The sequence below is a fragment of the Poromitra crassiceps genome, assembly GCF_964638095.1.
Source record: "Poromitra crassiceps genome assembly, chromosome: 13".
Lineage (NCBI taxonomy): Eukaryota > Metazoa > Chordata > Actinopteri > Beryciformes > Melamphaidae > Poromitra > Poromitra crassiceps.
Genome location: NC_139644.1, coordinates 30,720,427 through 30,743,662, shown reverse-complemented (window position 1 = coordinate 30,743,662; position 23,236 = coordinate 30,720,427). Strand labels below are relative to the sequence as shown.

The following is a 23,236-nucleotide window of genomic DNA, read 5'->3' as shown; positions in this document are numbered from 1 at the left end:
CTAGACACAGTACATATATACAGTATATATGGGAATCGAGACGTGTGTAGTTAGTGTGCACGCACTCTGGTCAGCGTAGTTCTTGGTCTTAAGCTCCAGCTGTTTCCCATGCAGCTCCAGACTCTCCACCTGCACCTGCAGGTCCTTCTTCTCAGCTTCCAGCACATCCTCAAATTCAATGAATTTCTGAGGGAAGAAACACGAGCAAAAATGAGCTGAGCCTGAAACCAATACACTTGAACAAAATGTGACAAAGTAAGACCACAGACTGTTATGTGATGGATTTACTATCAAATGAATGGGTTTGTGGAGTACATACGATCAGAAATACAGCACACTGTATTAGTTGCTACACTTGTGGTCCATACGTAGAATTTGAGTTATTCTCTGCGTCACAAGATGTTTCTTGTGACCGCAATGATTGTGAAATTATTTCCAGCAGCCTGGACATGGCCTTGTGTTGACCAATCACTTTCCAGGCTATAATCCAGGGGCTCTCCCACTGTACAGTTGAGTCTATGAGTCAAACAACAACCCTGGATGCAGACTTCTGCTGTGTGGACATACTGCTTATGTGGTCCTATGACATCTTTACATGGTTTGGGTGGAAAGGATGTCACCTACAGAAAGGTTAGCCTGTGTTCCCGCTGCAGTGCGCAGTTCCTTAAAATAACCCTGTTTGTCCCACAATGTACATATGATCCCAGTAACTGAGCAGCCAGAAAATACAGAGTTCCCTGCCTCCATTTTCCCATCGCCTGTGTGAAGCTGTTCACTGACATCTTCTTCACTGCAGCAGGCTGGGACACTGAGTCTTAATAATCCTCTGACTGCAGAGACACCATGCAACCAGAATATGCAGCAGATATGCACCAGCACCACACAGGCTGCAAATACTACTACAGATGACCCTCTGCAAAGATCTGATGCTCATGCCTCAAGTGACTGAGTTACAAAAAGCTGAGCCTCGTTTTTCACACGCAGAATACATTTTCCTACAGTGGACTGATGCACATCTATATCTTTAAACCTACAACCTGAGATGTATTTAACCATCTCGGTTTTGGGGTACCGTATATATTGTGTTATTGTATAACACAATATGTTTGACTTCTACGTGGAAAGCTAGCTTTGTACAATGTTCTTAACTTTCTTAACCCACCATAGAAACTCATGTTTAGCTACCACATGCTGTTGGAGCATATATTTTAAAGTGACACCCCCCCCCAGCATTTGTTACATCGCTATGGAAACGGTTATAGTGTGGTGATAGTGGACAAGAAGTTGATCATCAACATTGGACTATCCAAAGAGAGGTGATTATCAAAATGTTGTGTATGTTCCTAGGAACATGTGACCTGGCAATGTCACCACATACAAATAACTACTATAGTTGTTGGGGGTCTAAACAGGCTTATGGTGAGAAACTTCATTCTGATTGCTATTTTATTTAATAAAAACTGTTTTTTATTTAAGTCAATCACATAAAATGTAAATGAACAAGAAGCTTTCTTCTGCATTGTCTGCTGCTTGTACCTTACCTATAAACTACCTTCTTACTATATTCATTCTCTATATTATTACTGTACTTTTAATGCAATATCCGAAAAAAGGCTGAACCGAGCAAATATCAACTAATGAACTCATGCACAGTGTGTTGTCTAGTGACAAAAATTTAATTATACATCCAGTGTGACAGGACAAAAATGATGCCTGACAAACAGCATGAATCCCCTCTCTAAAAATACAAGACTACAGATGAGGTCTTCTGCTCAGTTTATCATAGACTGTTCCATTTGTGGTCCAAAATGTAACAGTGTCTCAAATCTCCAGTGACCAACATCATGCTGCAGTACAGAGCAGCACATGAAGCATCGCAAAACATTATCCCACGTCCTTCCTCAGGACACATGCCCTACAGCAGGGGTGGGCAATTGTTTTTCCTGGAAGGCCACATGAGAAATCCAGATTGTTGCCGCGGGCCAAAAAAATCTTGTCTGCCTCTAATTTTGTCACTAGATTAATTTAGCACTTATGCACTTATTCTACAGCATTTATTATATTCAAATCACTCGAAACAGCCAATTGAGGTCATCTCATTCACTGTTTTTAGCTTCATAAGTAAAATGATGTGGTTTGTCTTAGACCTCCTAGGCCAGGCAGAACCATCATGAGGGCCCCCGGACCGCATAATGCCTTACAGTGAGGGCCTTCACACGCACCCTGCTATCCACTGCTTTTAACTGATCTAAAAACTTTCCTGTCCAGAGTATTTTCACCATTAAAATGCAACATATGTGTTGGGGTTTTGTGCCTCGGGACAATTTTTAAAAATCTTGGTAAGTAAAAAAAGAGACATTTGATTTGTGAGAAATAGATCTGTTGCAGCTATAGCGTATGGACTTATGAGCAGCTAGCGTATGGACTTATGAGCAGCTAGCGTATGGACTTATGAGCAGCTAGCGTATGGACTTATGAGCAGCTAGCGTATGGACTTATGAGCAGCTAGCGTATGGACTTATGAGCAGCTAGCGTATGGACTTATGAGCAGCTAGCATATGGACTTATGAGCAGCTAGCGTATGGACTTATGAGCAGCTAGCGTATGGACTTATGAGCAGCTAGCGTATGGACTTATGAGCAGCTAGCGTATGGACTTATGAGTGTGAATATAGTGTTTATCCTATCCTAGATGAATAATACATGAGGTGCCCTGGTGGTGATGACTGAGGGAACCTAATGTGCTTTCCTGAGAAACCGTGGCTAAGTGTATTTGACTGCAATGTGGTCACACTGACACTCCCATCTCTTTCCTGCCTAGTTATACTGCATACATACTATGTGAATGTGTAACTATGTGTAAATCACTAAATAACACTGGACTGATGTAATACCATAACAATACTGGCAATGTCCTATTATCTAAACCAGGGGTTTTCAAAGTCGGAGAAAATGTGCCTCCCCCTAGTTGACTAGTTTAGCTAAATTCTTGGACAACTATGAGATCATGATTATGTTATTTGATCCCAAGGATACTCAGCAATTGAGCCTGATATTGCTGCTCTTGACATACTTCAGACTACACAAAATACATTAAAAACGGTCTGTCTGACGCATTTATTTGTTTCTGCCTCTGAGAAAGTGGGGAAAACACTAAAATTCTCCAAAACTACTGTATCTCTGTACTATCACTTTAACCAAATAACACACATGTAGACTATTCTATTGTGATTTAATAACATTTGATAACTAATGTACAGTAATAACTAATGTATTTTCCCCCACTTCCATTTACTGCGCCTGAAACTGAAACTGTTTGGAGCCCCCCTGGGAAAACCTCTGCTCTACAGTCAGTTGTAATTTCCCTTGACCAATGAGTGATGAGGGCTATAATTACCTTATTTATTACCTTATTATTATACCTATAATTAGTAATTACCTTATTACCTTAATTGCCTTGGATTACATCAGAACTTCCATGAATAGCTGTCATGTCGAAGCAAATATATTCCTAAAATGCTTTTAAGAAAATGGTTTTGTGACAGTGGAATCTGCATAACAATGAGTCATTTTTATGTTTGCTATTGAGCTTTAAGTGGGTCAGCATGGTGAAGGGTTGTTCAGTATGGATTGGAGCAGATCAGCTGATAACTACTGTAGTATCATGTGACCTGCTGAGACAGCAGTGAGTGCTGAGAAGAACATTTGTTCATTTCTGAGCATTTGCCACATAATCATGAGTGAATTTGACGACCGATAGTCGTTTTTGATGTAGGACGGACAAAATACAGCGCATGGAGCTAAAAGGTGATGAGAGAAAGGTCAGATAAAGCTGGGCAATTGGCAGTGATGGTCAGGTCTATAATATCACCACCTCATGAGAGGAGACTAGATCTAATGTGTGCTCAGTCTGGACAGTGACTGGCTTCAGAAATGTGCTGGATGAATAAGACAATGTAATAGCTGTAATTCTGGAGACAATGCTGAAGACATTGAGTAGGCAGAGACTTGTTGGTTTTGTTTAGCATTATAGGTTCAGCAGCCCAATAACCTGGTAATGTGAGCTGGCCTGTGCTGGTCACTCCCAGTGTCTCACCAGAGAGAGTGTTATTGTTTTCCTGTGCCTCTCTCTCCCTCCCTGCCTGTTCCTCCGCCTCTTATAAATCTTTGTCTCTCTCTGCCCATCACAGTTTTGATGTGGCGCTTTCTCGCTCGCACTGTGAACAACGCGGCCTGGTGCGTTCCCTCATTCAATCTGCGGCTTTTCCTCCAGACCTCAATCCGTTTCTCTCTTTCCTCCTACTCTGTTGCTCTGTCTGTCTCATAAACACAAATCAGGTTACACTGCTCCCTCAATGTGCTCTGTGTACTATTGATTTCCCATGATTCCCTGCCCCCTTTCGCGTCATCCCATCCCCCACCGTGCTCCTCTGATGGCCGGACACAACTATCTCTCTGTTTATTTGTCACATTCAAATTGAATTTGAGCCAAACGTCATTTTGCAAACGTAACCTCGCACTGGATAGACGCTCGGATGCCAAAGAAAGTCAAGACTCAAGACATAATCGCATACAGAATCCAGTGCCTCCAAAGATGTTTGAATTAAATTAAAGTTACAATTGGTTCATTATGCTAATTATGAAAATGGCAAATATATAATTGGAGCCGTAACCTACGGTTTAGAGAAGCAGGTGTGTGGAAAAACCCTGTATCAGCTGGAGGAACCTGGGCAGGTAAAGTGAAAGAATAAAGTCCTTAACAACCGAGGTCTTTAATGTCCAGCTTTAAGGAGACAGCAGTAGTAAAATGTCCTGGGCAGCTCCTAGGTGTGAAGGTAACTGCAGGAATGTGAAGCAGTGCGGTGCTGAAAAACAGCATGGACACTCTGAAAGCCTTCCCTGGACACTGAAGTTTAAAGGTAAACAGACCAGTTAATAAAGCCCAGGTGGGTCTGTACACTGGAAGGCAGATAAATACAACTTGAATTGTAGATGCTTGCTTTATGCTATATATGCAGCCGTCCGACTTCTCACTCACACCAAACCCTGGCACCACGTCATCACCTCAGTCCTAAAACAGCTCCACTGGCTTCCAGTCTCGGCTCAACTACAAAATCCTGGTCATCACATACAAAGCCCTTCACCAACTGGCCCCCTCATATCTCACCGACCTCCTCTCCCCCTACCAACCCTCACACCCAGTCCCTCAGATCCACCTCAACCAGCCTTCTCTCCACCCCCAAGTCCAACCTCCGCAGTTTCGGTGACAGAGCCTTCTCCAGGGCAGCTCCCAGGCTCTGGAACTCCCTCCCCCCTGACATCAGAGAATCACTCACAGTTTTTCAATCCCAGGTTTAACATGAACTGCCACCGTCTCCAAGTCTTAGGTAGTAGTTGTGATGACATCACTAAATCCAAACAAATCTATGGCTGTGCTGCTAAGACTTTTCCTCTTAACTGCTCAAACAGAAAATCCGGTTAACTTTGAATTGCTGAAGGAGGGGACGGACCCCTCCGGTGTAGGGTAAATCCAAGTCTAAAGGGCACATAAAGGAATATCTTGACATTTAGAGTATTTCTCTTCCCCAGGCACCTATCACATTCATGGTTTTATTATTATTATTACCCCCCCTTTTCTCCCCAATTGTACTTGGCCAATTTCCCCCTGCTGCCCTCTGCCGATCTGGGGGGAGCCGTAGACTAGCACCATGCTTCCTCCGACACATGCCGTTGCCAGCCGCTTCTTTTCAACTGACAGCGGGGAGCTTCACCGGAAGGACGTAGCACGTGGGAGGATCGCGCTATTCCCATCAGTTCCCTTCCGCCCCGAACAGGCGCCCCGACTGACCAGAGGAGGTGCTAGTGCAGTGACCAGAACACATACCCCCAATCCGGCTTCCCACCCGCAGACACAGCCATTCGTGCCTGTATGGACGGCCGACCGAGCCGGAGGTAACACAGGGGCGCGAACCTGCGACCCTCGCGTTCGTAGGCTGGGAATCTACTGCCGCTACAAGCTGCAATTGTTGGAATTCCACACTTAAAACACTTACATTGCAGTAGATTTTGATTTCAGGTATGAATACTTACTGTAAAATGCAATGTCATTTTTAGTCTGGATGAAACAAAATGCATAAACATTTTCCCCCTCTCATGAAGTAACAAGAGGCTAGCACCAAAATGTGAATATGGACCAGAAAGCATTTGACACTTAACTTAACTTAGCTTTAAAGTGAGAACAAAACTGACGTATAGAGAGAGAGAGAGAGAGCCAAGCTGCTAGGTGATGAGGCAGACTAAAAGCTGAGCTAAGCTGATAGGAGCTGGACTGCGACTGATATGCTGAGGCCTCTTTACATGGGAGCAGGATTACAGAACAGTTTATGATGCCTGTTAGATCCCACCACTGCTGTGACACTGCTCAGAGTGGAGAAGAGACTGGGGGCTGTGACACTGCTCAGAGTGGAGAAAGAGACTGGGGGCTGTGACACTGCTCAGAGTGGAGAAAGAAACTGGGGGCTGTGACACTGCTCAGAGTGGAGAAAGAGACTGGGGGCTGTGACACTGCTCAGAGTGGAGAAGAGACTGGGGGCTGTGACACTGCTCAGAGTGGAGAAGAGACTGGGGGCTGTGACACTGCTCAGAGTGGAGAAGAGACTGGGGGCTGTGACACTGCTCAGAGTGGAGAAAGAGACTGGCTAGAGGAGAGGGTTGGAGGGGAAAGTAATAGTTTTGTATTGATCTGTTTTTATTTTTTATTGCTGGTGTTCTTGATGTATTTCCAATTTTAAAGCACCCACTTCATCTGCTATCTATAGCTTACTTTCAGGCCTGCCTAACTAAGGCTGCATACATTCATAAACCCCAAAACCTTCTACAGCTGAATGCAGACAAATCAGAGATTGTCCTATTTGGACCTCCAAATCAGATAGGCCTTTTGAAGGACACACTTGGAACCCTATCAGCCAATGTGAAACCGGTGTCAAAGAATGGGTGTGTGTTATTTGATTCTGACCTGCGTTTTAAGAACAGAATTACAAGGATTGTCCAATCGTGTTTTATTCAGCTGAGAAGCGTATCAAAAATAAGGTCATTTCTTCCCCATGCTGATCTAAAACGAGTTGCCTTTGTTGCACCCAAATTAGATTACTGCAACTCATTATATTCCAAATTCAGCCATAGCTCTCTAAGTCGGCTGCAGATGATCCAAAATGCTGCTGCAAGGCGGATTACTGGTTCAAAAAGATATGAACATATCACACCGATTTTAGCTGCACTTCACCGGCTTACTGTCAGTTTTAGAATTGATTTTACGATTTTATATTGATAATCTTTAAGGCCTTACGGTCTGGCTTCCAGCTACATGTCTGAGCTCCTGATCCAAACCATGCCTCTGACCTCGGTACCGAGGTCCAGGTTGGTCACAAAGGGTGATGGAGCTTTTACTATCAGAGCACCAAGGCTTTGGAATGGCCTGCTGAGGGTCTTAGATTAGCTAGTCTCGCTTGCCAGACTATCTCCATTTCGAGAGTAGTCTGGTATAGCGGGAAAGAAGGTTCTGTTATCTTTACAACCATCGACTGAAAGTACCAAGGGGGCCTACTTTATTTCACAATCTGAATCTTCATCAAAACTTGCCATTTTCAGTGTGTAGGTTGCTAGGTTGCTAGCTAGCGTTGTTGTTGTTTCACAGTGGCGGAGGCATTTGAGAGCAGACACGCAGGGAACGGAAAGGGATTTCCTTTGACTCCGACTGAAATGGTCGGAGCCAATGGCAGAGCTTATCGCCGCAGCCTGCTTCCAGTGATTCAGACTGTTATATAGGTTAGCCAATACAGTTTCTTCTTTAAAATCTCCTTTAAAAAGGTTTTAACGTTTTAATCAGGCTGCAAAATTACAGCCACTCAAATTACCATTGTTCTTTCGGCTGGTGACTGAAGCAAATCTACCAGCCACTTGCTTATATTTTACCAGCATTTGGCTGGTGGCTGGAGTTAATTTGGTGTCATAATCCTAATAACTTTTTAGCTTACTTTTGTTTTATTACTTTTCTGAATACAATATTTTACAGTTTTTTGTTTCAATTATTTTAGCACCTTGTAACCTTGTTAAGAAAGCAGGTCGATGGTCATCTCATTTAAATGCTTGAGCAGAACTGCAGAAAAGGCTTCATACTGTGATCCATAAATGCCAGTGTGTTTTGCTACAAGTTTAACTTATGAAGAACTCACAGAACCAACTCTCTGAACCAGCAGCCTTGAATCTAACCTTGCAAAGTTAAAATCAAATGGAGGAAGAATCATCAAAAATAAGTTTGGACCGAAATCGTTATGAGTAAGCACTTTGTATATGTCCAACCTTTGAATATGTTTTGCTTGCATGTGTTGACAAAGTAAATAAATAATATATGTTTTATGCTTTCTCTAAGACATTCTCCAATGAAGGATGGATCCAGAATTATCACTTTAATATTCCTATACAGACTGCTGGGTAGCTTTATTATCAAATACATGTATATCATAATTTCTTCATTGATTTATAATTTGTGGGCTATTAATAATTTAAATCTGCAACGTATTAATAACTAAAGCTCTCAAATAAATCAAGTGGAGTAAAAGGTAGCCTAATATTTCCCTCTGAAATGTAGTGGAGTTAAAGTATCCAGTATCCTATTAGGCCAGCATCAAATGTAGTCTATTCAAAGTAGACCTTTAAGCTTATTCAATTCTAGTAGGCTACAGTAGCCTACTTTAGTAAATGCACTTAGGCTATACATTCCACCAATGGTACGCATTACAGGGAGACTTGTGTAACCTTCTCATGACACGGGCATGAATCAGATGAAGCCTCTCCGTGCACTGTCACCACCAGTGGAGTTCCAGGCGGCAGTGAGCCAGGGCAGGGCAGGCTGGGTGGGTGCGTGGGTGATGCTGCGGGCTGATGGACTCACCTCCTCGGCCTGCTTCCTCAGCGCCTTCTCCCTCTCGTACTGGGTGATGAGCTGCTCGTTGTCCTCCTTCAGCAGCTCCAGCTCCACCTCGTGCTCCTGGTTCTCCGTCAGCACGGCGTCCAGGTTCTCCAGCACGTTCACCACCAGCGGCATCAGCTCCTTCACCACCTCCTCATCGTAGCTGCGGATCAGCCGCTCGAACTCCCGGTAGATGCTGTTGGCCAGGCCCGACACGCGCTCCGACATCACGGACACCGAGCCGTAGTCGTCCTGGTAGACCACCTCGTCTATCTGAAGCTCCATCATCTTGGCAGCTGCTGCTGGAGCCAGCGGCTTCAGGGTTTCCAGATGAGGAGGCTGTGAATCTCCAGCAGTTTGGGCCTAATAACGTTAGGCGAGACTATCACAGGGTTTGGATCCAGTCAACGCAGAAAGGGGCACATGAAATCACACCCTTCCCTTATAAAGAAAACACTATTATGTCATATCAAAATCGCAGATTAATTAACCAAGACTGGTTGTTGCGAGGTATGTAGTTAGCGTGTTTAGAGCGCATAACCTTGAGCTCGGTATTGATAAATTGGTTCTTGTATTTTGATGTAAAGAGGCCCCCCTCCTCGACCACCAGCCTCTGGGTGCGCCCAGGCAGCTACCGTCTCCTCCACGATGTGATCATCCGATCCCGGGAGCAGCAGATGTGGTGCGGGGCCGGGCCAGCCTGTGGATCGGCCCTCGTTGAATCCATACCGAAAGCCAAACGTCCTCGACAATGCACCTGCCTCCCTCTCAGCAGCAGCCGCAACCATGGATCCCAGCCATTACTGGCAGCAGCGAAATAAATAAATTTATAAATAGGTAAATAAATAAACAAACGTAGGCGCTCCGTACGCCCGCCGACGCCCAATCCGCCACTATAGCATCGTTTCTGCCATGTTTCCCCCCCTGCGAGCGGCCGATGCTGAGTGGCCAGGCACGGTGGCGGTGATGTTTCCGTAGCGGAGAGACTCTCCCTGCTTTCAGATGGAGAGACCAGGGCCAGCTGACCGACTGTGGTGACGTCACACCGTCTGCATTGAGCCGACTCGCTGCGTCAAGTCAGCCGAGACAACACCGCGCGCCGGGTCACACCGGAATTCGCCTTTTTCACTTCCCACAAAGGCAGGAAGTAACACAGGTGCAAGGAGCACATTAATGGGGGTTTCCAACTTCCAATCTTTTTTCTCTGACACCATTTGTGATCCAGTGCTGGGGCCCCCTCGTTAATGTTTTGCTTGCACCTGTGTTACTTCCTGCCTTAATTTAGACAAACAGGGTGGGAAGTGAAAAAGGCTAATGAGGTGGAATTGAATTAAAATTGGGGTGGGGGGGGGGGGGGGTGACGTCTGTCGCGACTGTCACAGTTTTATTTTAAAATGTATGACAGGAAGTTATTTTTCCATCTCGCTAACTTGACAGATGTTAGGCCAAAGAGTCTGTGTCCAGGGTGGGCGGGGTCGGCCATGCTTTTATGAGACCGCTTCAGTGTCCTGAAGGGATGGCGGGTTGCATCCAATCACCTTTTAAGCACAGCAGATGATACGCTGCAGTCTGCAGATGTCCTTGAGGGTAGCACCAGCAGCATACCAGACAGTGATGGAGGATGTGAGGATGGACTCAACGATGGAGGTGTAGAAGTGTGTACCATTGTTGCACTTTGAATTTCTTCATCTGCCGCAGCAAGTGAATGAATGAAAGTGCATCCTCTGTTGTGCCTGCTTGGTGAGAGCTCTGATGTTCAGCTCCCAACTGATGATGGACCCCAGGAAGTGGAATGACTGCGGAGTCACTCAGGGTGATGGGGGAGGGTGGGGCTGCATTCCTACCGTAGTCCACAACCATCTTCACTGTCTTTTGATCATTGAGCTCAACAAATAAGATTGCTTTGAGAATTATCCGCACAATAAGAAAACATACAATGTAGATATAGAAGAAACAAATGTGCATTGTCCAAAAAAGTAATGTTATTCCTTTAGTTGTTTCTACTTTGTCATATTTAGGGCAGTGATATTGGATATTGTTATTGCTGGGCTGACTGACATGCACTGGTGCTTTCTACAATAGATGTGATATTGGCATTGTTTGATTGACATGGTGTTGCAGCTGTGGATGTGATGCATAGATGACTGTACTTGATGTGCTTTTGATGCAGAGTAATTTCATATTGTCAATGTCAACTCTGTAGTAGGCTATATGGCCTTGATGCCCCATTATGCAATTATTCTCTCTCTGCATAATAGTCTCCCATTCGATATAAATGAAGCCTGTTAATTGTCTTCTGCTTCCGCTGCACAGGCAGAGGTGTGAATTTCATATCACACTGTGCACAGTGAGTGTTAAACAGTGCAAGCTGTAATCTATCAAAAATGTATCTCACCTCACTGGTGAAGTTAGAGCATGCATGCTCTAACTTCACCAGTGAGGTGAGATACATTTTTGATGGTGTTGACAACCATCAAGCCAACACCATGTCACCATGACACCATGTCAACGCCATGGTGTTGACTCATTCTATGTGACCTGAGCTGATGTCAACTCAATGTCCCACAATGTCATTTGGCCAACAAAGTGACACCCTTGATGAGAAGCATCCTTACAGAAAAGCAGCACGTCTGTATAAATAGGTTTTAACAGGTGTTAATTTTGCCATGAGTGCTCCCAAAAGGGGGTCATCCCTATGTTTCCTCAGCCCTATGTTCCCTCATAAATCCCCCCCCCCCCCCCCCCCCCCCATCCAAAATAGGTCCTAAGTTCTCTCAGCCACGTGTTCCCTCAGCATCAGAGCCGTCCCAGGTAAGGGTGGGCTTGTGGTCGAGTGGTTCAAAGGCAGATGAGGTCGTTGCAGGGTTGGCACCACCCTGCAGTGCAACCATATGATATGAAAGCGTGGAACTGACTACATTTATCATTTTGAAATCCTTTAACCAGTTGTATGGCAAGGACCTTGAAGACATTTGTTCAAGTCAGTGAGAAATTTAGCCTTTCACTCTGCATAAAGAGCTGGACAAAGTTTAAAACCTATTGCAATGGATACATTCCTGACTGGAATGTAGCCTATACAAGGTGGAGAAATATAAGATTGAGGATAATCCCCAGGTTGCATGGTATCACCGAATTCACGTAACTTTTTTGTTAAAGGCAAATGAGAGGCTGACAAAACTGGAGTTGGCTAAACAGGTTGTATGTCAGTTTTTCAGAAGGGGGTAGCAAAAGTAATATAGTAATGTGACTATAGCCTACTATAACATAATTACTTTTGATACCAAATAATAAGTGATTTGATTACTTTTTAAAGGAGTAATACGATAACATTTTCCAAGTAACTTGCCCAACACTGGTCAGGGATGAATAAATTGTAAACTCTAAACTGCTGAAAAATATGAATATCGTTTGTTTAATCAGCACTGAGCTTGTCCTTCTCGTCCCATCCAGTAGGTGGCAGTGAAACACTGAGAGTGTGATTTGACACTTCACACCACTCAGCCCACCACATAGCCTCCATGCAAAAAAGGCCATAATATGACTGAATGCATGTTGGCTCTCAGTGGCCCTCATTTGTTTAACAACACAAGCACGTGAACACATACAAGTCTGTCATGTGATAACTCAACCAGCTAACTCTGAACAATGTTGGATCAAATTAGCTAGACAATGGCAGAAAGATATGGATATAGAAATAAGTTTGCTTTTAGTATCAGGCCCCTTCATGTTGAACATGTTAAAATTCACTATTGCCATAACGAAGATAGGTTTGGCTCACACATGTAAAACTGACTCATACTGTAGTTTTCCTCCTGCCTGTTTTCACAGGATGCTGGACAAAAAGGTGGAGCAAAACCTCAGAGGCAGCAGCATCCACGTGCACTTCTGAGGCAATACAAGCATCATCTACCATTAGTCTGGTTGGGGCCTGTTTGCCTCATCAGCCTCTAGCCTACTGTACATCGGTTGCAATGCTGGTGGCTGTTGTGCCTGCAGAACGACTCATATTTGCAGGGCTTTCAGTTAGCTTTACAGCGATCTTGTTTTCAGTCAGTTGTCTGGATCATAGAGTATGACAGATTGGGACTGAAAAATTGTGTTTGCCCGGCCTTTTACGCACAACTCTATTATAGTGGGATGTCAACTGCTTTTATTCTCGAGGCCACATTGTGTGTACATAGCCTACTACTGGATAGCCTACCTCTTATTTATTCAAACCATCTCCTGATTTAAGATTTTACCAAATAAGAGTGCCAGTTTCCAATGTGCAGTAGCAAAATTTAAACGAAAATAACTTACAGAAACTCCCCAGCCTAGGTGATGTGTGGCTATTTAACATGGAACACAGCTTGCTGCCAGAGGACCAAGCCAGACAAAGGCATCAGTGTCTGCAAATCAAGCAATTACATTAAATCTGGAGTAGCCAAGACTTGGGCTTGGGTATGTCACATTAACACTGTTCCTGACAAGGTACTTATTTGATTTCAGATGTCATAACAATTGTACATTTTCTATTTGGATTTTGTTATTCCTTAGTCATCATTTCCGTTACTTAATTTCAAATCTAGTGACAATTAATGCGGATTACAACAGTAAAACAAAACAAAACTCCAAATGCAAAACATTTTTTTTATTGCAATACACAGGTTGTCGTCTTCTGCTATGCTCATTGCCTGCCAGGCACATCAACATTCAGGGGACAGGCTGGCACCAAAATACCACAAACGTGCAGCCGTGAAGTGGTGAGAAGGTGATTATTGTTAAGGGTCTTCAGCCCACCTTGACTCAGGCCGGCCATGCACTTTTCCAGAGTTCACTTGTGTTCAGCCGTTTTAATTTAAAACATAAACCGAGGCCTACCCCAAGCGAAGAGCATGTTCTCAAATAAAGCAAGCAATGATGACAGAGCAGAATAGCACCCGCACAATACATTCGCCATTAGCCTCCGTGACATAAAATCTAAATGGAATTTCTTTGAGGAAATAGAAAAGTTTGGGAGCAGGCAATAGCATCCATCTTTGTTTCTTTAGTCAATTTTTGGCATTTCTTCCTGAACAGAGTTTGTGCTCTGACATGTGATTAAACTTGCAATGCGAAAAGAGAAAATGAACAACATGGGAAGTCAGAAAGAATGAACGGATGGTATCAGGCTTCTGATTATACAGTATTAATTACCGTAGTTAATTAGTATTGTCTGAATATACAGTCATTAAATGTGTGGTCTAACAATCTAATTTGGAATAATCCCACCAAAACATTTACTATATAGTCAGGTAATGAAGAACTGGTAGCGCTCACAACTTGGCACTGGTGTAACTCCCTGATGCATCTTACATTAGGTAGCTAAAATTTGAGCAAATATCTGCAATGGATTTACACTCAAGTCAGATCACATCACCTGAAAACAGGACCATCTCAGAACACCTTCTTGCAATGTCCTCAATTCGTAAAAGCCACAACATTTCCTTCAAATTGAGGAAAAAACACCTTTTACCAACATAGAATATCTAAAACACAGAAATGATAACCGCAACGTTGTTGACTGAATGTCACAGTCAAGTGATTACACAATAGCTAGCCTGTTGGTTGATTGACTGGTTGCTTCAATGCTTGGTTGATTGCATGAGGAGGGTTTCAAAATATACGAAAGCATCAGACAGAGGGGTGCCAGGAACAGGGCTAAAAGTGCAAGAATTTGAGGACAACAGATTGTACCAGGAATTTAGTTTGAACAGAAAGACAAATTCCTGACTTGGAGTTAGTCAGACAGTTGAAGGTAATGGAGGGGGAAAACAAGTTGGAATGAGAGACAGGAAGGAGTGCATGGAAAAACTAGGAGGAGTGGTAGGTGAGCGTGTTCAGTAGAATACAACACTAGACTTTCCTCCTGGGGGGTTGATGACCCTGTTGTGAGCACGAGGAATGGGTCCCAGGTGGGGCTCGTGGTTCTTTTCTGACCCCTGCTCAGGGGAAGAGGAGGAGGGGGACGGGGAGGGGGATGGGGATGGGGATGGGGATGGGGAGGGCTGTGGTTCTGGACAGGCTGCGACAGCAACAGGCTCCTCTGTGGTTGGGCTGACAGTTGGGGGAGCGGGCTCTTCCTTCACCTCGGGTGGGCTCACATTGGCCTGGGGCGCTTCAAGAGGGGGAAAAGCCAGCATAAAAAAAACTGCAAAATAGTCTCAAAATAAATTCCCGGTATGAACCCTGCTGCACCCTGTACCAACTGCATCCCCGTCTAAAGAAAGCACTGTATTTTTAATCTCTACTCATTGGCTGGTATCCTAGCCTCATGTGCCTTTAAAGTGTAATTTATACCAGTAAAACCAATAATAAAAAAGGTACACATTTTATTACCCACGTCTAATAGGATCATGTGCATCCAAGCAGAACAGGCAGTGAGTGGAGTATCAGTAAGAGACATCAAGTTGGTCTAGCCTCATACCGTTTGTAAAGTACATTCCAAAGCAAACGTGATGAGAGAAATCTGTTACATAATGGAAAATGTTGACGTGAACTTTGTCAAACTCACCTGGTGGCTCAGGTTCAGGCCCCACATTCAAATTGTCCTGTAAACAAAATTCAAGACAAAACAGATTTAACACTTTGAATCAATGTCAGGATGTAACACAGGTTTCCTTTTCTTCTGGCTTCTTCTCAAAACTAACACTAAAGCTTCAAATTCTTGAACAAATCCAATTTAGTGCAATTTGTCAGTGAATGCACAACCCTCTAAATATTTTAGCTAGCTATAGACATCATTTTGTATTTCTGCAGTAAGGAACTAAATTTATTTCCAGGCATAAATATTGTATTACCGGTATATCAGAAAAGGTTCCGGTATCTACCAGCAACCAAGCTCTTTACACATGACCAAAACATGATAGTATGGCAAGTGTACATTTTTATGGCTTTTCCAAAACGTCTTACACTTTCAATTTTCCCTAGGCATGATAAACACCTCAGTAAAATGACATGGCTTTTCTGAGTTTTCCCAAGGAAACCAGTGACTGTATGAATAAATAAAAAAGTCGTGGACGCTGGCAATTTATATATCGGTACATTTGGATGAATGTGTTGAGTATACTGTACATGACACTGCTCTGTTCGCACACACTCCCTAGGCAGAAGTCGCTGCTTCCTACTGTAGGGTGTCAATGAGGAAAATAAAAGGACAAGTCAATTCTGGACTTTTGGACCCACAGTGCAGTTGTTAAAACACTTGCATTATTCTTCACAAGCTGTTGGAGGAATGTGATGTTTGTTTTTTTACACTTTCTGGAGCTGTATACAGATGGCCCATTTAACTTCAACTAGAGATTGACTAGCGTAGCGTCCTTCGTTGCCTCGCCCGCCACTGAAATGGCAGCGCTCATCGCTACCGTGTCTCGTTGGTTTGCCCTTGGCTTGAGCAGAGTCAGCTGAGTCAGCCGATTGGATAGCTGTGCCTTAGTTACGTCACACGTAATGTGCAATTTGATTTACCGTAAATTCCGGACTATAAGCCGCGGCTTTTTCCCCGTTTTTTGGCCCTGCGGCTTATATAACGGTGCGGCTTATCTATGGATTTTTTCAGAAAAAAAAAAAAATATATAAATAAAATCTCTCTTTTTTAGCACTCTTTCTAACTATAAATCCACTTCTGTTTTAATTTCCTCTCTTGCCCTCTTTTCACCACACCGCGGACACTGTGTGCACTGTAAAAATAAACAAAGGTGGTGTTGTGTTATGTTGTTTTGTTGAAATGTTACGGTAATACGGTAAATGGGAGCTTCCTCAAACAGCCATCTCTTTCCCGACAATCCCCTCTGTGCGTGACCCCTTACATATGGTAATTACGGTAAGCAAACGGCCACTCGGCCAACAACTCCCTCCCCCGACTACCAGGAGAAAATCACAAACTTCGGCGAATTCACACAAAGGAAGATCAAGGAATATTCCATCGAACCGGAGCAGATCATAAATATGGATGAAGTGCCTTTGACGTTCGACCTGCCACTCACTCGGACTGTTAACAAGAAAGGTGAATCGTCGATCACATTGAGAACCACTGGGCACGAGAGAACGAATTTCACTTGTGTTCTGGCCTGCTCTGCATCTGGAGTAAAGCTGCCGCCAATGGTGATTTTTAAGCGGATTACGATGCCGAAAGAGAAAATTCCCAGTGGGATATGCCTCAGAGTCAACAAGAAAGGGTGGATGATGGAAAGTGTCATGAAGGAGTGGCTGGCTGAGTGCTACGTCAAGCGCCCTGGAGGATTCTTTCACCAAAAAAAAGCTTTGCTCGTTCTCGACAGCATGAGGGCTCATATAACAGATTCCGTGAAAGCAGCCATCAAGACCACAAACTCCATTCGGGTTCCGAAAGGCTGGACTGCTGCGTGATGATGACGCCGGCACAGCTGGGCGCCTTCAGAGGCTGTTCGATTCCGACACCGACAGTGACGAAGAGGAGTTCCTTGGTTTTGAGAGTGACAACGAAGGAGAGAGGAGAGTGGTTGACGAAGCCACCCTGAACCTGTTCGTTTCCGACACTGAAGTTGAGGACTTTGCTGGTTTCAGTACGGAGGAAGAAGAGGAAGACGAGGATTAGTGACTTGACTTTGACTCTGACTCTGTTTTTGACGCTGCACCTTCACCTAAAAGATGAAGACAAGGATTACGGTACCTGGTTTGATTGTTGACAGCACCTTTTGTTGAAATGTTAATAAATGGGAGCTTCCCCAAACAGCCATCTCTTTCCCGACATTCCTCTCTGTGCACGAACCCTTACATATGGTAATTAAACATAAAAACACCCGCGGCTTATAGTCCGGTGCGGCTTATATATGTAAAAAACAGTCAATTTTGCTGCTGCGGCTTATATACCGGTGCGCCTTATAGTCCGGAATTTACGGTAATTCCAGTGTGCAATAACTGCAATTTGACACGTACTGTACATAGATTGTAACTGTAACTACTTATTGAATGCTATTCTACAATTCTACTTACTTTTACTATCCCATTGACCCTATTCTATTTTATTTTATTTTATTTTATTGTATTGACTGTTTTTTACGTTTAGGGAGATGCTGTGTTATGCTATGTTGTGTTATATGGATATTTCATGCCTGAGTGCGAGCAACTGCAACTTGTCGCAATTTCCCCCCGGGGATCATTAAAGTCTTTCTGATTCTGATTCTGATTCTGAATCGCCTGGGTGGGTGGGTAGAGACAGGAAAAATAGAGACCCCACTAAAGTGAAACATGACTGTACATTTAGGGGCTTGGCCTACCTTTGGCGCGTGGCCCCGGGTGGAGCTTTGGATTGGGGCACTCGTCTCTGCAGCCCCGAAAATGTTGCTGCTTGGTCCACCTGCAGGCTGGGGTCTCTGTTGAGCCGGAGCTTCAGTTGACCCAAATATTCCACTACTCCTCCCACCTACACCAACGATACATTAAACAAAAAGATAAATAGGTCCACTTCAAATTAAAATCTTCAAACAAGTAGAAGAACAAAGACAATCAGATAAGTCAAAGTATGTTTTCATTTCAAAAGAAAACTGTTTTGATAGACCTAACCAAGCACTGCAGAGCTCTGAACTATAACTGCCATTTTCTTGCAGCATTCACAGCACAGTTATGTGTGTGAGATTCATTGAAACGTTAACTTTCAAGCATTTCAATAGGAACCATTTTAGCTGCATGTGCTTCTCTTTTCATTGCATTTCAGTGAATGCAAACTGGTATCGTCTCGGTCTGGTACTGTACTTCTACCAGTACTGATACGACCGCACCAGATACCACTTTACGGTCTGGTACTGTACTTCTACCAGTACTGATACGACCGCACCAGATACCACTTTACGGTCTGGTACTGTACTTCTACCAGTACTGATACGACCGCACCAGATACCATTTTACGGTCTGGTACTGTACTTCTACCAGTACTGATACGACCGCACCAGATACCACTTTACGGTCTGGTACTGTACTTCTACCAGTACTGATAGGATCGCACCAGATACCACTTTACGGTCTGGTACTGTACTTCTACCAGTACTGATATGACCGCACCAGATACCACTTTACGGCAAGATGACATAAAAGGAGAATCTTTGTATTTTTCAACCTGGACCCTATTTTCGTAATTTTTTATGTCAATTTGTATGCATTAGTAACTACTGTAGCAGAATTTTTTGAAATTGGTGCAGTATTGACCAAGCTCGCAGGCGCTTTGCCCAGATGCCCCTCCTGCCTCAGTAGCCTGCCCGTACCGCCACTAAACAAGCTTATTTTTTGCAACGGACACAGGCTCAGACTGTTATTTTAAGAGAGAAAATGAACGCTTGTATTTACCTGGCAGTAGCTTGTTCCCCCCTCTCTCTGCCAGCTGCTCAGTTTGTATCCATAATAGCATTATTCTGTCTCAAATAAATACGGGTGGACATCAAATTCAAATGCCTCATCCATATTCTTGAAATTAGCGAAATATTCAGCGATAACTTCCAAAACCGTTTAGCTACGCTTTTGGTTACATTCATCCAAACGAAACATAGCTGCCCAACTGCAGCTGATTCATCCTGCAACAATGCAACTCTCGCGAGACTCTCAGGCTTACAGTCCCAGAGCCATTGAAGCAGGCAGATGGAGGTAAATAGAAGCACTTCCAGTTCTCTCTGTATGATATAATTATATGAGCCGGTAGTGCATGGCAAAAAATAAGCTCTTTATAGGACGTACATGCACGGTGCCCCGATGCCCCCGCTGCCTCTGTTCCAGGCTCAATACTGCACCAATTTAAAAAATCTGCACTGATTCGTTAAAAATAAAAAATAAAAAAATTATGTCCAAGTTGAAAAGTAGCTAAATTCTTCTTTAACCTGAAAGCAGAAAAAGGCTCACAGACAACAATGCATTACAGAGAAGCTTGGCTGTTCACACAGTGCATTTTGCGTGGGAAAAGCTGCTGCCTGCATAGAATTCTGTGAGGAGAAATAAAAAAGCTATCAGAGGTCAGTCATCAGCTGCATCCACACAGACTGAATGAGGTCATTACTTCTCTGGGGTGATTACATACTGGTCAGAATTGGGTTATTGGGGTGCCTGTGTCTGCGATGCCTGTATGAACAGAATCAGAAAAGGATAGCTCGATATGATGCTCACATTTGCTATGTGATTTATGTTTCTTGTATATGTTTTTATATTTGGTAATAAAGGTGAAGTGCTATATATATATTTAGAACACAGCTCTCTCGAATACTCGATTCTGATTGGTCAATCAACAATATTCACCGGTCATTATTTCTCGACAACCGACCGCTGCTCTGCCACACCTGGATTAATCAGTTGGTAAGAGCATTTTGTCCGCAGACGCTACTAATTAGGCCAACCAGTTGCAGCTGTGGTGTCTTGTGTGCCAATTACGAATGAAACCGCTTTGTGTTGAAAACGCTATAAAAAAAATCTATTTGAATAATTATTTTTGTCAGATTATTGAATGATTTAGTTGTAGGCCGTGTTCTAAGCGGGATAATGTATACTGAGCCGGTGATTACTGGAAATAATGACCTTCAGGTGAATATTAAGCCCTCCGCTGCGCGTCGGGCTAAATCATTCACCTGTCGGTCATTATTTCCACAGTAATCACCGGCTCAGTATACATTATCCCTTACATATATATATATATATATATATATATATATATATATATATATATATATATATATATATATATATATACATACACATACATACACATCGACCCTAATTAAGCACTCATATCGGTTCTCTGTATCGGCAAGTACCAAAAAGTCACTACTTTTACTTGGTCTGGGGGAAAAAAGTGGCATCCATGCATCCCTAGCTGTAGCCTACTACAGTATAAACAATGTCCACAATCTACCTGTAAAGCCACATGGTAACAAGACCTCAGTGTTGATACAATTTGGTTCCTGAACTGCTGAGCTGAGCATTTTAAGCAGCTTGATCAGCAGTCTCAACCGGTTTCCAAGATCAATAGTGGGTTCTAAAATTACAGAGTAATGGTAGAAACTAGGGCTAAGCATGTGCCTAAGTACAGGGTGTTGAGTGTGTGTGGGAGGTGGGGTGTCCACTTGATAACCTCGGTGACAAGCCCACACTCAGTGTCAACCCATGTACAGTAGCGGCTGAATGGTTCTGCCTGCCTGATGGTCCTATAGATTTATGCCAGCGTAGTCACATTATAGTCACCATTTGTGACTCAAAGGATGTACATCATCCTTTGATCATCCTTATTGGGCTTTTGTATATGCTTGCCTTGGATTATGGCACAAAGGATTCCAACAGTAAACCCTGTGTATATTGGTAAATATACACCAATATATCCTGCATCCTTTCTAGAGTGGCAGAAATTCACTGACTATTTCAGGAAAGGCTCATGCCACAGTGAAGGGGGTAGATAAGCCAGCCAGGGTGACTGAATGGTCTCTGTCTGGAGTGAGAGACAATTTTCAACAGGGAACTGTGAACAGCACATACATATCATATATTAAACAAAACCTGGGGGTGGATGGGGAGGTACAGAGAAAGATGCAAGTGAACAACTCAACCATTCTGTACACACTGGAATGATCACATTATAGCGACGGTTTTCACACTCTGGGCACTGACAGATGCTTTGGTTGGCCTGTCTCTACTCAGCCATTTGCCCAGACAGGCTGATCTAACCTGGGGGGTTGGAGCGCTTTGGGCCTCCCTGGGGCTCGCCCGGTGGAGCAAAAATCGTAGAGGCCATTTTATTGGCCCTTCTTGATGGTGCAGCATCTTCCTCATAGCCACCAAACAGGTTACTTGAGGCACCTCCAGGAGGCCGCAAGACTCTGCAGGAGACAAAAAGAAAAATCTTTATAGTAACTTATCCAACCGTTATTTATCCAAGCTACTCTCCAATGACCTGATACAGTGGTGACATGACAGACTGGTTACACTCAGACACAAAGCACAGTGACTAGTCAAAAAGGAGAGAAAAAAAGTCTCATGGCAATTTTTCAATGTGTGCTTGTTATTCTGTCGTCCTCTATCAAAATAGAGTGTGTGCAGTGCACTGTAATTTTAGAGGTTGATAGATATTTTATTAAAATTACTTGATGTACAGATGCATTTCTATGTCAAATTTAACGTGGGCACTAACGATTGGTAGATGTCTTGTGTAATGTCCCAGGAGATATGCATGGTTTGTTGATGAGCAAGACATTGGCAACGTAACCTAATTTCGTTCTGCGGGTTGACATGACGTTATCTCTCAGACAAAACGTGTCCTCCAGTAAAGTTACAAGCCCAAAACATGTTTGGACTAGCTAGGCAGCTAAACCAAGATGACCAAGACCTGGCGCTTTGAGCCGCAACGCCTCTGTTAACAAACACAGATTAGAGTTTGAAGTGGCTTTCTCACTTCCGCAGGCGCACCAGACAGACAACGCCTGGTCAGTTAGCTTGTAAGCTAACTGTAATCTTGCCTAAATTCGCCACCTCAAACCATGACACCTCAAGTTGAACGACCACACGAAGATAAGCTAACTACGACATATTTTAGAAGCTAACTAACCTAAAAGCCGAAGTGTGAGGGCGGTGTTGCCGCATGGCTAACGTTACACAAAGCCCTGTACGTACGAAGTTATCGTAAAGCTAGCTAGATAACGTTAACGAAATTAGCCAAGAACAAGATTAGCTGACCGAGCTAACGTTACCTAAACTTGAAATAAGGTGTGCCGTTTCCTTAAAAGCTAATCAAGGTACCCGAATGAATGTTCTTTACCGTGAACTTGGTTTTGCACCATTGCCCAACCCCTGATACATGTTCGTCGAAGTCATTGTGATTTTATTTTGAGCCGTCAAAACTCCGAAGACAAACAACTTCTTCAGTTAGCAACCGGACCAGCAGTAGCGTTGCTTGCGTGTGCCCTACCAGCCAACATCATATAATTGCAGCGCCGCAGAGCCCGCAGAGCCAGCTGGCTACGCCTCTTGACACTCTTGACACGGTCTGGCTACGCCTCTTGACACGGTCTGGTATACACATCACCCTTCAAAATAAAATACTCGTTGCTTTCTATCTTCCACACAAAATAAAATACTCGTTATTTTTCTCTTGATTTAAAGAATTACAAGAACAATTATGCTTTCTATCTTCCACACTGAGCGTAGTTAGGCTCGTTTTCAACTCACCCAACACATTTTGTTTTTCATATGTATATTTTATGGATTTGGAAAATGTTTCTAAATCCTTTTTAAAGGTTGTAGACAGAGT

General features: G+C 43.5%; 2 protein-coding genes across 2 annotated transcripts in view; both read right to left on the bottom strand.

The window, feature by feature from the left end:
• Positions 1-9,255, bottom strand: part of mapk8ip3 (mitogen-activated protein kinase 8 interacting protein 3) — a gene marked incomplete at both ends in the record, with an annotated part of 40,699 nt that extends 31,444 nt beyond the window's left edge. Inside the window, 2 exons of the mRNA XM_083650029.1 lie at positions 66-186; positions 8,950-9,255. Coding sequence (XP_083506155.1) covers positions 66-186; positions 8,950-9,255 — 427 coding nt within the window. The remainder of the gene's footprint in view (positions 1-65; positions 187-8,949) is intronic.
• Positions 9,256-13,576: 4,321 nt separating this feature from the next.
• On the bottom strand, positions 13,577-22,889 carry jpt2 (Jupiter microtubule associated homolog 2). Its single transcript, XM_083648755.1, has 5 exons — positions 22,745-22,889; positions 21,658-21,809; positions 18,243-18,388; positions 15,500-15,536; positions 13,577-15,103 (listed from the first exon to the last, which is right to left on the bottom strand). Exons 1-5 carry the CDS (start codon positions 22,798-22,800, stop codon positions 14,826-14,828), a joined length of 669 nt encoding a protein of 222 aa, XP_083504881.1. The 5' UTR covers positions 22,801-22,889; the 3' UTR covers positions 13,577-14,825.
• Between the last annotated feature and the right edge of the window lie 347 nt (positions 22,890-23,236).

Coding starts and splice junctions, on each gene's coding strand:
- jpt2 (XM_083648755.1), bottom strand. CDS start 22,800: ATGACTTCGACGAACATGTATCAGGGGTTGGGCAATGGTGCAAAACCA. Junction 18,389..21,657: donor AAAGCGCTCCAACCCCCCAG/GTTAGATCAGCC, acceptor TCGTTGGTGTAG/GTGGGAGGAGTAGTGGAATA. Junction 15,104..15,499: donor GCCTGAACCTGAGCCACCAG/GTGAGTTTGACA, acceptor CCCCTCTTGAAG/CGCCCCAGGCCAATGTGAGC.